This window comes from Centruroides vittatus, unplaced genomic scaffold (assembly GCF_030686945.1).
Source record: "Centruroides vittatus isolate TY-2023 unplaced genomic scaffold, ASM3068694v2 contig_749, whole genome shotgun sequence".
Lineage (NCBI taxonomy): Eukaryota > Metazoa > Arthropoda > Arachnida > Scorpiones > Buthidae > Centruroides > Centruroides vittatus.
In genome coordinates, this window is record NW_027122485.1 from 90,269 (window position 1) to 105,523 (window position 15,255).

Sequence of the window (15,255 nt, forward strand, 5' to 3'; positions counted from 1 at the left end):
TCAAATTCGTTTTTTTTTTATTATAGGCTTATTTATTAATAGGCTCGTGCATATCCCATTTTATAAACTCAGAAAGGTATTAGGCGTTTACCCTTTAGTCTCAATGAAAGAATGCCTTTCTAACTTTCTTACAAGAATGAAAGACGACGTAGATCTATTACAAATAGGCTCGACTATAACTGACTAAGTGGACTTATAACCAACTTTAATTAGTAATTTATTAGTAAAAGGTAAGGTAATAAAAGGCAATATGAGAAATGTATTATAAGGCGTAAATTGGAAAAGAATTGATTTAAACTTTTATCGAAAGCAACCAAAATTTTCCTGAGTAATTGTTTTTTACCTATAGAGGATATATTGGTCAAAATTTGATCTAACTTACTAAAAACCTATAAGAAATAATATAATTTTATAAAAGCCTTAATTTCAAAATAAATTTCAACCCGATTTTCTTTCTGAACTGCAATTAATAAATTTTCTACTTTCTTTAAAATATCGTTAAAATAAGATTAACTTACTGCCGAAAATACACCACAAGCAAAGGAAGCATCTTTTGCATTGTTAAAGCAACAGCAACTATTCAAGCGACATTTCTTCAGATTATCCATGTTAAAAAGTGCTTTTACGAAGTTCAAGCGAAAGCGTTTTCCTCAAAGTTTTAACCAATATATAAGGCTTTCTATTGCGCAAACTGCTACAATATAAATTGTAATTACAGCAGCCGTATTCGCCAAATTTAAACAAAGACTTTAACGTTTGAGAATAAAATGTGAAACGGTCGATGTCCAATAATTCATAAATTATATTTACGGTGATTTTCGTACGACTAAAGTACGCAAACATTAAAAAAATAAACAAACATTATATATTAATAAACTTTTAAACCTAATCATAATCAATATTCCAAACTTTATTTCATAGATTTATTCATTTAGAACAAAAAATTTCCTATAGCTAATAAATAAAAATTACATTTTTACGATGAAAAACAGCATCTAATAAAGTAATAAACGGACTAAGAACCTAATACAGTAGGTTTTTAATGCGTTTATTACTGACGATTAAAAATAAAATTGTTTTTAGTAGACAAAATCGACTTTTCTAATATTAAATTGATAAACTAACTGAAACGCAATATTCGTGACTAATGGTTATTTTATTTTCTCTTTTTCATAAGTATGTTTATATGTACACACTTCGTGCTGTTGTGTCTATTTTATTGCAATTGCAACAGGAAGCCCAGACTAGAATCTCGGGATGGATGAAGTTTGACAAAAAGAATCGTTATTTTGACTGTAAACACGAAATAGCTCGTATCGTAAATAGTAAATCCAGCGCAAAATAAAATTTGATTTTTCTAATAAAATATCTATTTAATTTCCTTTTTTCTCTATAAAATGAAAATATAAATTATCGATGGTTGTCGCTATATTATTCTTTTTCAATGTTCAGTGTTTGATCATTTTTCATCTATTCTGAATGTTACTACAATAAATTTCTTTGGTACTACATTCAAAATTCGACTAGAGACTCTTTTAAAAATGTGCCGAAATTTTATAAATGTATAAAGACAATAGTCAAGAAACTGATTTTAAAAATTTACACTTCAAATTTTTCAAAGCAAATGCCACGTATATGTTCATGCATAATTATAAATTATAATCTTAATCGTTTATAAAAGTTTCTTGTCAGTTCTCGATAGAAAATTTTAAAAACTTTTCCAAGTTTCAAAATAAAATAATGACGACCCTAATCATATATTGAAGATTTAAAGATCTTGTATGAAAGATTATTTTGAAAACTTTTTAAAAATCAGTTTTAAATTTGTCTTCACTCCGTCGTTACGTAATATTTCAATACTCAATTACTTGATTGCTTTATATTAGCTTTAGTGATAAGAATTGGTATATAGATCTAGTTTTCAGTTCAATTGAAACACTTCCGAAATATCGGAAGTGTTTCAATTGATAGAAAACGGGGAAGTAAAAGAAACAATTTGCTTCAGATCCCGAGGAAGTAACGATTCCTATATAATTTTTTTTTTTTTAGTTTACTTTCTTCATTTTAATGTACAGTCTATCCCTGGAAAGAATCAACCTGGGTATTAAGCGATGAGCATCGACCATTGATTGCTTATTTGTGGCAAGTTTCTTCCGGTTTCATTCGTTAAACATGTCACCGCAGTTAAACAGTACGAACATTTATGGAAGCTTCTTCACGTTCTGGTATTAGAATACAGTACGAGGAAGTTCGCTATAGTAGTTATTAAACGCATGATTCTTTACAGTTAATACATGCCGTAAAAAATTAACACAACTAATGGAAAAATCGTCCTTCCATCTAGTGAGACAAAATTCACATATTGCCTGTCATTTAATATGAAGGCAATATGTTAATTTTGCAAAAGGTGCCGACGTCATCAGAAAATGTGATGATTGGTGTAACCGAAGCGACATTTCGCATGAAGTCCGTAACGGCCAAACAGGAAGTCCGTAATCGTTCGCGGCTTACTGTACGTTATACGAGGCACCACTGTACTTTTTGATCAATAGGTATATTTAGGCGTTCTACAACAAACACTGTAAATAGGATATAGGATGACTCATCCGAGACTGAGCCCTTCCTTTGTTCAATAACTCGTGATTACATGTACAAATACAACTGTGTCATGTACAATACAGTACATCATACTTTGTCGACTGCTTCGTCATGAAGTAAAGAATCGTTCCATTCGTGTTTCATGTTCATCTTATACGAGATATTCCACACAAATTTTTAGTCCCGAATAATGATCTTGCACTAAACACTAATCATGTGAAATTACAATTCGATCTTACTGATGAGAGGCCATGTCGCAGCTACGAAAAACGAGTGAGTGGTTATTAACACAGCCTACCGGAGGCGAGCGTTCGAATTGCCGACAGAAAACGTCACTTCGAGTCTGACGTAAAACCGTAACGGTAAAACTGGGAGTTCGGTCGTGGGTTCGCGCCTCTCTCGGATGGGCTGGTCACGTTGAGTTTTTCGGTTTTCTCCGTCTGTAACACCTAAATAGGGGCCAGTTTCCCTTAGAAAAAACCTTCCGAAAGGCATCCCCCTAGGCAGATCCCCAAGTGTTGTGTTGCCGTAACTTAAACAACAATGATTAGCGGCGAATGGGAGTGCTTAAAATGAACTAAAACGATCGAATGAAGAAATACTATACATCGATTTTTTTATCTGTAGCGAAATAGATGATCTTTTATTCAAAATTACGTGCTAAGTAAACTGTTTTTCTTCAATTACTAAAATTTTAACGTCGGTTAAAACCATTTTTTGATTAAGTTTGTAGGCCTAAATTGTATGCGCGTAGGTTCATTCAAATCAATGTTACTAACTATAAAATCACTGCATGACATTCAACTGTCGGATCCGATTTCATTCCACCCTAAAATGTCTTTTAATTGTCGAAAAACATCTCTTGATTTTTAACGTACTATTATTTAAAGAATCAATATTGGGGTGGCATTAAGTAACGTTCATTATAAGTTTTGGTTCATTTCACATTTTAATAGTTATTCCCTACAAATGTGTCTTAAAATAGGAGTGTAAAGTTTTTGACTATTGTAACATATTTACAAATTTATTTATGAAGATAGTTACATTTGTTTTTAGAAACGCAATCTGTTAATTTTAAATGTATATATCGTGGGTATAGAACCATAAGGGGGTAACTGTAAAACCGTAATTTTTAAAGAACGGGATTTCAAAATTGGACCAACCAGAAATTTGCTGTTTTACGTAATCGTTTAGAATTTTACTTATATGATTATGGTCCCAAGTAGAACGTGCTGAATATAACAGGAATAAGCTATTATTGTAAAACTACAAAATTTAGTTACCGCTTATGGTTCTATATCCACGATAATTTTCGCAATTGATGTAGTTATATCTAAAAAATAAAATCGCTAACTTAATTTTAAATAATGTTAGACTATAAATATTATGAAGATACAAATTCTCTCTAACTCAACTGAAATTTCAGTCTTGAGAAAATCTTGTTAATTTTGTGATAACACCGGTAGCAGCATAGTAAAGTCTTGAAAACAATTAAATTTAAACACACTTTTACAATAAATACAGAAAAAAGAAAAAAATCTAGAATTTTCTTTCAGTGTATTTCATTTTCAAATTCTGACACAACATAATAGGTCCTAAAATCAGTATTAATATATTTAAACCAATAAGATGAGTTAATATTTCATATATAATATTAGTATTACAAAAAAAAGCAGATATATATAATGTTTGCAGTTCAGTGAGATTATATCTTTTGCAATCATATTAATCGCATTCGCCTATAAATTCTATATAAAAGAACGTAAGTACTGTACAGTTGTGTAAATCAAGAATGTGTCAAGAATGTATCTTCAGATATAGCAGAATGCATTGATGCATAGCTGGATGCACTGTCTAAGAGAGTTGATTCAATCAGCAAATATGTATATTTTTATATAATTTATTTAGATGAAATTAGAATTAATGGCAGACAGTTTATAAATTTATTTCGTATTTCTTAATTTATTTATATTGTGATGATAATCATACATTAACAAACAATCTTTGTTTAATGACTGCATTATCTTCAAATATTAAATTATAATATAACCATAATGATAAAAGCAACACTAAAGAAATCCTAATTGAAAGTTTGCACTGTCTAATTTGAAATGTTAATACTTATTTACAAAACCTTCTTTAGAAAACATTTAGAGTAAAACCACTATTTATTTATGTTCATATAAATTTTTATGCCATACTACAATAATAGTTTATTTTAAAGTTTTACTCATTAAATTACATTTGATTATATTGATTTTTAATAAATTTTTTAACAATCAGAATAATTTAAAATTGAAGTTATTCTCTATTGATTAATACCTAAATATCTAACTGTATTAAATAACCTAAATTATTTAATACAGTTATAGTAATTAGACAAGTTGGTGCTGCTAATAAATTGTTAAGTTATTGTAATCAATGATTGATTTATGCCTAATAAACTAAAATTCAGTATGATAGCAAATATTTAACATTCAGTAATCAAGTAATTATTGGTTTATTTCATTAATGAGGTGAATTTGATTTCTTTTTTTTTTTTTACAAAAATTATTAAAACTCTAATTTAATAATTTTTTTCTTTGCCATCAACATAAAACTTTATTGCAACAAAACTAAATTATAACATAATTTAGTAAATCCTAAAACTGCAATTCCTTTCAGATTAAAAATTGTATGAAATTTTAAAAAAGCATGCTGCTGCTGATATTATTGGAGGTAGACAATATATAGATTTTGAAAAGTAATATACAGTAGGAATTTCTTAAATTTCTATAAGGTCAATGTTTCTTAAAAGTTATGATAAATATAAACAAGTCATATCTTTAACATAATTTCTGAATGCATTATCTAAATAAGGTTTTGCAAATAAATCAAGACTACTGAAAATACTTTTTACTTTTCTTAATAATTGATATCTAAGTATGTTACCAAATCTTTCAAACATGTTATTTAGTAATTAACCTTATGTAATAAATTACTGGTGAAATGACAAAACAAATTTATATATTTATAAATTTCAAAATAATGTCATCATGCATCAATATGAACATCTTTAGTCAAAACAATTAGTCAGTTGTTGACGTTAAATTTACAAAACACATTTAATAATACACTTTGAACATTTTTGGCATTTACAAAATGTCTTCATCAGGAACTGAACTTTAGCACTTAAAAGAAAATTATCAAATCAATTCTTTGATTTCTTTTTGAGATCATCTCTTCATCAGAGATGATCAATCTCTGATGAAGACATTCTATAAATGTTGAAAACATTAAGCATTTTTCATAAACTTAACATCAAAAAACTGATTTATAAATTAATTGGTTCAGACAAATTTAATGAAAAAAAAAAATAATACATTTGCTGTTATAATTATTCAGATTAATACAAGTATTACTATCAACATTTAAGTATATTTTGTAAATAATAAATTAGTACACTGCACTGAGACAATGAATCCAATTCTGCAACTAGTGCAAAGAAAATTACATCGTATCATCTAATGCACTACCTTAGCAGAATTTACATTAAAAATATTCTAATATGGTCATAATTATTTCAACTAGTTATATAATTTGACAAAATTATTTTCAATACAATTGAAAATTTTACAGGTAAGCATATAACAGCAAAACTATAATTTTAATATCTAAAATAATTGAAAAATTGCTATAGTAATGATTACATCTTCCAAGGAGTATTTGATATAATATTTGCAGAAATTACAGTAAATCATTGATAGGTAGTCAATTATATAGCATTTTGCTTGCTTATCATCACAGTTTAAATCTTTCTTACACAAAATCATTTTTTAGATAAACATCAGCTACTGCTTCTACATTCAATTATTCTGCATAAATTATCTATACATTTTATAGACATTACTTTAAAAAATCCTTCGTATTCTCTTTGTATATAAAAATTATGCAAATTTTAAAGAAAATATTTGACATTCATAGATTGTTTTATCTAAAATATATGCATTATTATTGCATAATATATAATACAATTCCAATGATGTTTCAATGAATTAATCAAATTTTTTTACTTTAAAAAAAAAAATCAAGAATGGAAATTAAATATAAAGTGATAGTGATTAGAACAATGATTAATGAAGTTTAATGTACAAAATGTATTTAATATTTATCAGATCATATCAATTTTAAAAAGGAAAGGTAAAGTAACTAAAAATTATGATAGATAAAATTCTTCACAACTTGTCAGCAATAAAAAAACTGTTTCATTACGTATATATTTCAAAGAATTTTTGACAATAAAAAATATATTTGTATTGTATGTTGTACAATTTCTTCTTTCTCTTACAAAATTAATGAATTTACTTATAAAAATTCATATTGCTTATTTATATTTTTTACAGTACAAAGTCACATAGATTAAATGATCACAGAGAATGAATTCATTATGATTTTGCTATTTTTCAATTAACTAATTAATAATTTAAGTTTAATACAATTATAAGAAAAGCAAATTTTCATTTTATTAAAATTTAAAATTAATCCTTTCATTTTCTTTAATTACATTTTAACAAATTTATAAAAATTACTGTCATTAAAATTCAAACCAAAACACTTTTTTAAATTTCATAAATATAAATAAATAAGTACAAAATAATAAATAAAAGTATATACAATATATAATTATATTTGTGTATATTCTCTTCTAACATTATCATCATCATAAAAACAACAATAAAATTAGTCTCTTTAAAATAAATTTTACTTTTACACCATTCAATTGCATCCATTTCCAAAAAAATTTTTCAACAAATAAAAACAGTACTATTGATTTTACTAAATGTATAGTGCATCTTTGAAAGTCATAAAAATAAACTAATCAATAAGATAATTTTAAAATTGTTTTAACATAATAATCTGCAAATAATCCTCATGTGTTTGTGTATGTGTGTGTAGCATTTCAACAATTTATAGAAAATTTTTTGATTATTATAAATTAAAAATTATAAATAATATTTTTTTAAATATTATTTATAATTTTTAAAAATTTACTCAAATTTATTAAAATTTATTTTTACACAGTTCGTAAAATAAGAAATGAACTGTATAAAAATACTATCAATTTGAAGTTTAAAATAAATGTCTCAATTTTTTCCTGAGTGCACATTCATGTTGTATTTTATTCCATAAATATGTAACAAAAGCAAAATACCATAATAAATATATATATAAATTTTAATCTTTGCTAAGACGTTATATGCAAACCAAATAATAAGGTACTAAAACTTTTAATTCAAGAAACTATTTCTAATTCAAATAGTAGGAGTATCAATTATCGAAATAATAAATCTAACAAGAGTTAGTTTAATTCTTTCATTTTTTTAATTCGAAAAAAAATTATTAGTTTTAACCAGATTACTTTATTTTATAAGCATCATTAACTGTATCTCTGATCTTACATAGTGTAGTACCAACTAACGAAAATATTTTGTTAGAAAAAAAGGGTTAATGTTACCTATGGTTCCTAGATCTCATCTCTGATTCCAGCAAATAGAAGAAGGGAAACAGTGGGGACGCACGTTCTAACCTAACCTATTCTAATAAATTACCATAATTAATACCAACAAAATTATTAGAATAGGTTAGGTCAGGTTAGGTTAGAACGTGTGTTCCCACTGGTTTCTTGCCGAATCAGATGAGTCGCCATCTTGGAACCATAGGTAACATTAATCGAAAAAGTAATTCAAGATGGCCAAAAGTTTTGCATTTGAATTTTATTTGATAAAACTACATTGAAACTCAAAATCTTGTGCAATATAAAGTTCAAAATACTTTAAACAAACTTATAATGATCTAAATGCCACAAAATAGATTTGAAAGAACGCAGCAGGTATGTGTATTATAATAAAAGGTTTAAAATTCCTAAATATATGTTTGGGAAAGTGTTTAAATATATCATCATATGAATGTATATATACATATATATACATTCATATGTATATACACACACACTATATATATATACACACATACAGTAATACCCCAAACTTACGAGATAAATGGGACCGAGCGATAACCGCGTAAGTTGGAGTATAATTTCACATATAAATACATACAAATTATTTTTAATTGGGGCTGGAGACTAAAGAAAACAATAATTTAGAAAAAAATGTTTAATAAAATCTTAGATAATACATATGTATAACAAATTATATTATTAAAATCGTAAACCAAAGTTATTTTGATATAGAAAGCTTCATAAAATCTAACAAATTCGTCTGACAGCTCAAAGATTTTTTTTCTCCCACAAAATTTCCTCCTAGCATGCTAATAATTTTTTTATTTCTCATTTTGTAGAAGAAATATGCTCTTCGTTGGAGTCTATATTTTCCAAAATTTGTAACCCCTTTTCAATTGAACTGAGGCCTCCTGTCAAGTTTTCAGCTTCGAAAATTTTTCTTTACCTTTTATAATTGTTCTGTCCATTGATTCCGGTAGATCAAACTTCTTAGATAATTCACAAATTTTCATTTTTGTATCAAAGCCTTTAATAATGTTAACTTTACATTCCAAAGATAAAGTTTTTCGTTTCTTGTTTGATGCACAAGAATCAGTTCTATTTCATTTGGATGACATAGTAGTCTCTCAAGTCTCCATAGATATAACAAACACAGAAATAAATAACACAAAATAAATTGTAGCTATGTGTCGATTCCATGCGACATGTAAGCTGAACAATAGTGTGGTGGGAGTGAGTAATCAAGAGTTGCTTGGTGCTCAAACAAAAGACGAATTGACGAGATTTGAAAATCGCATAACTCCGAGTTTGCGTAAGTCAGGGTAGCGTAAGTTGAGGTATTACTGTATGTATATATATATATATATACAGTAATACCTCAATATTTACAGTAATTATATACAGTAATTATTTATATATATAAATAATTTATGAAACTAAAACACTAATATATATTTGTCCAGAAATAACTTATTGTTAAATACTGCAGATTCAGTTATAGCACACAAAACTTATGTAATTACAATTTTATCTTAGAACAGTTGATGTCAAATGGTTACAAATTCAATAATTTTTTTTCATGCAATTCTTTATAATTTTCAGGCATCAATTGTAATTATATAATTAGCAATCACTCCTGTTTCAATTAATAAATCAAGTAATGAGAAGCTATATACTTGTATATACAGCTTTTAAAATGTAGATTTTATTGTTGAAAGTGCTCATTTCCTTTTTAGTTAATAAAGTCTGTCTGATCAATCACCTTTGTGTTCCTGCATAAGTTCTCCAAAACAATTTTATACTTACTTTCAACATTCTAAAGGAGAAAAAGAATCAATCAAGTAGATTTTATTCATTAAGTATTTTCATGAAGCTATTTCACATTAAACAAATTACATAGATTTAAGTCAATACAAAATCCTTAGATAAAATTATGCTAAACACATTCATCAAATCTACAAGAATTAATAGTGCTATCTTTCTAGTCATGAAATAGTTCTTAAACTTTTGTGTTTCAAAACAACTTCAAAATAACCATCAAAAGATTATAACTTAAATATCATAAACAGAGAAATGAGATGATAATATTTTAAGGATCAATAGATTCCTATATGCTAAAAACTAAATATTTGATCCTGGAAAAAATTATCAAAAAAATGCAAACTAATTTCTTTAAACATAGAAACCATTAAAACTACTTGAATAATTTTTAAACAACTTTAAAAGCAATCAAATTTTCAAAAATAAAAATAAAAAATTTGTTTTAATTAGAAATGTGTATGATTATACTTCTAAAAATTAGTTCTGTAATCACTGTTTCTCTAAATAATAAAAGCAAGTCTCTATTGGTTTGTTTCTCTATTAAAAATTGTTTTTTTTTTAACCAGTAACAGAATTGAAAAATAATCATAACACTAGAAATCAGATTTAGATTGAAAAAGAATTGAAGTTTTCATTGCTAATTTCAAGCACAAGATAAAATTATAGTTTAAGAGTATTTTTTTTGTTTGAAATTGGTAACTAAAATGTAATGTGACATTGTTTAATTGCAATTATATATCTTTTTTTTCTTGTGAATTTTATACAATGAATTATCTAAGAATCTGCAAAACTAAACATAACTAGCATTGGACTTATTACAGTCCAATTAAAGTGTTATAGTGTAGTTATAGTATTAGATTTTAATAAAATTACATACAGTACAAACATCTTATTAACATTTGAGAAAAAAAGCATTTTAAAGTACTCCCTGTATCTAAACTGGTAAATATGACAACTATTTTAGAGAAATTACATTACTGTAATAATAAAACCATGTTTTGCTGGAAATTTAAGGTATGTTTTAAAGTTTATGAAAATTTAATCAACATTTTAATACATTTATAAATTCTCAGTTCAACATGTTAATAAATTTAACTCATGAACTCATCTCTTCAATACAACAGTTCCTTATGACAGCAAAGCAGTTTAAGAATAAAATCAGTTTGTATCATTATATATTCATGAGCCTGTTTTAAACAACATAGCAAACTAATGTGAGAAAAGCAAATAATGAAGTTAATTTAAAAAAGTTTAGCCAATCAGAGTTGGTTTTATTAGTTAATTAATTGAATTAATTAGATATGGTCATACAGCTTTTATATATTATTTAAATAAGACTACTGAAATGATAATTTCAAAGTTATATACTTTATAAAAATATTTTTAACATGAAAAATAATAATTGTTAATATTAAAATTGTTAACATTCAGTTATCATTAATGCACTCAAAAGTAAAAGTTATTTATATTGATTTATTTATCCATGTACGATAATATGAAAAGATATTTTTCTTTTCATATTATACGTCTTTGTTAAATTTTAAAATTAGCCTGAAAAAATATTAAGAATTCAGTTAGTATAGTATAAATATTTAAGCCATTTTATATAGTTTGTTTTCTATTAATTATTTTAAATAACAATAATCGCACATACTTCAACCAATCAAATGTAAAATAATACTTTCAAAATAGAAATCATTTGAAATGTGCCTAAAATGAAAGACTTTTTTGGAAAAGAATGCAACTCTCATTTATAATCAATAAAAGCCTTACTGTAAACAATATTTATTGTTTTCAGTAAAATTTGAATAATATGACTATTTTTATTGTTGTTTTAAAATTACAATGTACTTTTCACAACGTACCAAATCCATAACAACACACTTTGTTCTATATAATACTCCACTTCACTCAATATCATACAGAACCACTGCTTTGAGAAACCACAGTAAAACATTTTATGATTAAACAATCAGTAGATATAAATGCAGTGGATTATATGACTTCAGAAGACCAAGTAATTTCGTGACCACTATTTCGAGTACAGCCAATCTTGCATCCAAGACTCCACAAAAGTGCGATAAGATAAGAAATTTTCATCTCAGTTCCTATAAGATTTAATAAAAATAAACTGAGAGCCATATTATTCTAGAAAATTTGAAATAGAGTTTATAAGCAGAAAAATTTTTTAAATTATAAAGAAATATCCTGTAAAATGCTGCAATATCTTTTGCATTAGAGAAAAAAATAAATACATCTTTTATTAAATATATATTTGTAAAAATATTGTTTTAAAGTTTTTCATATGCAGAAAATTTTCAAAACTTTCTATATGCTAATGTACAAACAACTGTGAGACAAGTAATTTGATTTAGTGTTAAGAGAAATATGCATTTATATATATATATAGGATATTAATGATAAGACTGGCCAAACTTTGGGAGGCAACAGAAAAAAGTGTAATTAGAAAAAAAAAGAAAGTAAGTATTCCAAAATGCTTAGTTTTTGAGATATAGGCAAATTAAAGTGCTATTAAAAATGTTCTTTTTTAATATCTCAGAAACAATATAAAATATTTAGTTGAAATTTTTTATACTGTTTTTGCTCAAGGTTTTTGGTGTGATAGGTCAACGTTATACATTTTTAAAGATTTTTGTGTGTGATATTTTCACCATGAGCATATCTGTGGGAAGTGGCACATTTCTTTATGAAATATATATGACACCAGTAGAAAACTAAGTAATTTTGATGTTTTTTAATCTACATCAAATTTAGCATGTAATATTTTGTTCTTTTTGGTATGTGTTATCTGTAATTTTTAAGATTTAAATTACTTTATTAACATTCCATATTTTGTTGTTTTTTTTTAACAGGACTGCAGAAAATCAATTAGTATTCAAACATAAAAGTAACTTTCTTTGATAAATTTGATGTGGATTAAAAAACAAAAATTAATTAGTTTTTTAATGGTGTCTGTCACTGCATTTTGTAAAGAAATTTGCCATCCCTATACTCCACCCATAATGGAAAAAATCACAAAATCTTTTAAAAATGCAGATATCCTGGAGCAAAAACCATACAAAAAATTTCAACTAAATATCTTGTATTATTTCTGAGATATTACTTTAGTAGCACTTTTAACCCTTCTTTATCTCAAAAACTAAGTGTTTCAGGATATCTCTCTCTAATTACACCTACTTTTTAATGTTCTACCACCTTCCAAAGTTTGGCCAGTCTTATCATTAACATCCTGCATATATGTATATGATTATTTCTTATTTAAAGTTTTTAACAAAATTTTAAAATTCAGAATAGAGTGAAAGGATATTTATGAAATTTTCTAATTATAACTTTAGTGCAATTATGACTATGTCCTTTCACTCTAGATATCTAAAATGTATTGTTTTAAATTTATCTCTAATGCTTAGAGGGAAAAAAAATGATAATTACAAATTGCTAGCCAATTTTGCATTGAAAATTCTCAAATACATTAAATTTATCAAAACTGTAATAAAAATCTACAATTAAACTGCTGTTTCCTGTTCAGAATGTTCTATTTCACCCCTTTCCCATCTGGCATTAATCTGAACATTAGCTTTATTTGTTGCCCATTCTTGAGCAAAATTTCCAGCTGCAACATAGTTAGTGTGAACTATTGGTAAAGTGAGATTCTGAGATATGGGAAATGGATCAATTATATCACTGTTACTTGGTGAAGGAGTAAGAAAAACTGAATACTTACTGGATTTATCATTCACAGAGAAAGCAAAAAATAGAGTTAAATAAATTTAATGGAATTAGGCAGTTATATATAAATTGTAGTAAATGAAAAATATATACCGTATTTCTTTGATTAAACCCTAGAATCCAAATAAATTCAGGTCTTTAAATAAACCCTGAGTTGAAGAATGTGGGAAGTGTAGAATAATGTAGTTTAGAGTGACAAAGCAAGAAATTTAAGTAAAATTCTACCTCAAACTGTCTACAGTTAGACAGCATTTTTATTCCAAAGTTCATGGAGACATTTTTTAAAATAAAATTATAAATATTGTCAAACACTAAATGTGAGAAAGTCATGATCAAGTTTATAAGTTGAGCTTGTTAGTGAAGGGTAATTAGGAAAACTCAAATTGGAGATAGATAGTTTGAGCCAGGAGATGAAAGTCAGATCTTGATTCTGACATCAAAACAAAGACAAATGACAACATAACTGGAGACTTTAAATTAGTTTAACTGCAAAAACAATAATTATTTCAAATGTTTTACCCGAAAACCATAAATATGGTCAATAAACATTTTTGATAGTTCCAAAAATGTAAAATAATGCATTTCTTTCAATTTTTACTCATGCATGGTAATCAACTCCTGCCTCAAAAAACCTTGGGACTTCAAATAACCCATACATTTTAAAAATAAATATAAACCCTCCAGATTTAATTGATGAAATACGGTATATCTCAGATACAGATTTATTTTAATTTTAAAAAGATAATACTTTAAATTTAATAATAAATATATTTCAATAAACATTTTAAATATTTTAAAAGTTACACTTAAAATTATTAACTCTCCATGATTTTACATATATTATTTTATAATTATTGTAAATTATTGCAATATTTTTTATTCTGCAATGCTCAAATATACAATATTTGAAAATAAATAATTTGTGTATAGCTATTCATTTATAAAATTTAGTATGTGCTTTTTTTTTTTTATACGAAAATACATACCACGTAATATTTTAATTTTTAATAATTCTTCATAACATATTTCTGGATAAAAGTATTTCATTTTTAAAAAACAATTTTAAAATAAAACAAATATTTTAAATTCTTGTATTTTAATAGAAACTATTTTTAACAAATATATTTCATAATTTGATGTAAACTGCTAAACTCAGAAAAAATATATTGTCTGCTATACTAACTATATGCCTTCAAAATAACATTTACAAAACAAGATTCATGAACAATAAATACATACATAAGAAATACAAAAATTTTTATGTATTTATTATGTTTGCACTATTTTCAATAAAACATTTAACAATATATTGGATTTTTCTGATAATCATTTTCCTTTAGGAAACTTTAGAAATAGGAAAACTGACTATTCTGAAACTGATTCTATTCTATTAATTCTATCAATGAAATATAGCATTTCTTGCTTTTCTCTTTCTTATAGAAATGTAAAATCTAAACTTTCATTTACTTCTGAAACTTGTGATTGGTAGTTCAGCAATTACAAAAAATAGTTTACTACCAAAACCTAAAAATATTTTCAGCAATCTACATATAAAAACATGTACTCATAACTAGTGACGGGACAATTAGGGT

At 25.8% G+C, this 15,255-nt stretch overlaps 1 protein-coding gene across 3 annotated transcripts in view; it reads right to left on the reverse strand.

Annotated features, from left to right (window-relative positions):
• The window catches only part of LOC136981245 (nicotinamide/nicotinic acid mononucleotide adenylyltransferase 1-like), a 44,774-nt gene that overhangs the window by 2,052 nt on the left and 27,467 nt on the right, over nucleotides 1-15,255 (reverse strand). The window contains exon 8 of one of the 3 annotated variants that reach the window (XM_067277526.1): nucleotides 11,701-12,024. The exons of 1 other annotated variant lie outside the window; for it this stretch is intronic. In XM_067277526.1, coding sequence (XP_067133627.1) covers nucleotides 12,018-12,024 — 7 coding nt within the window. In that variant the 3' untranslated portion in view covers nucleotides 11,701-12,017. Of the gene's footprint in view, nucleotides 1-11,700; nucleotides 12,025-12,963; nucleotides 13,658-15,255 lie in introns of those variants that run through there. One more of the 3 variants, XM_067277524.1, reaches the window with a different exon arrangement.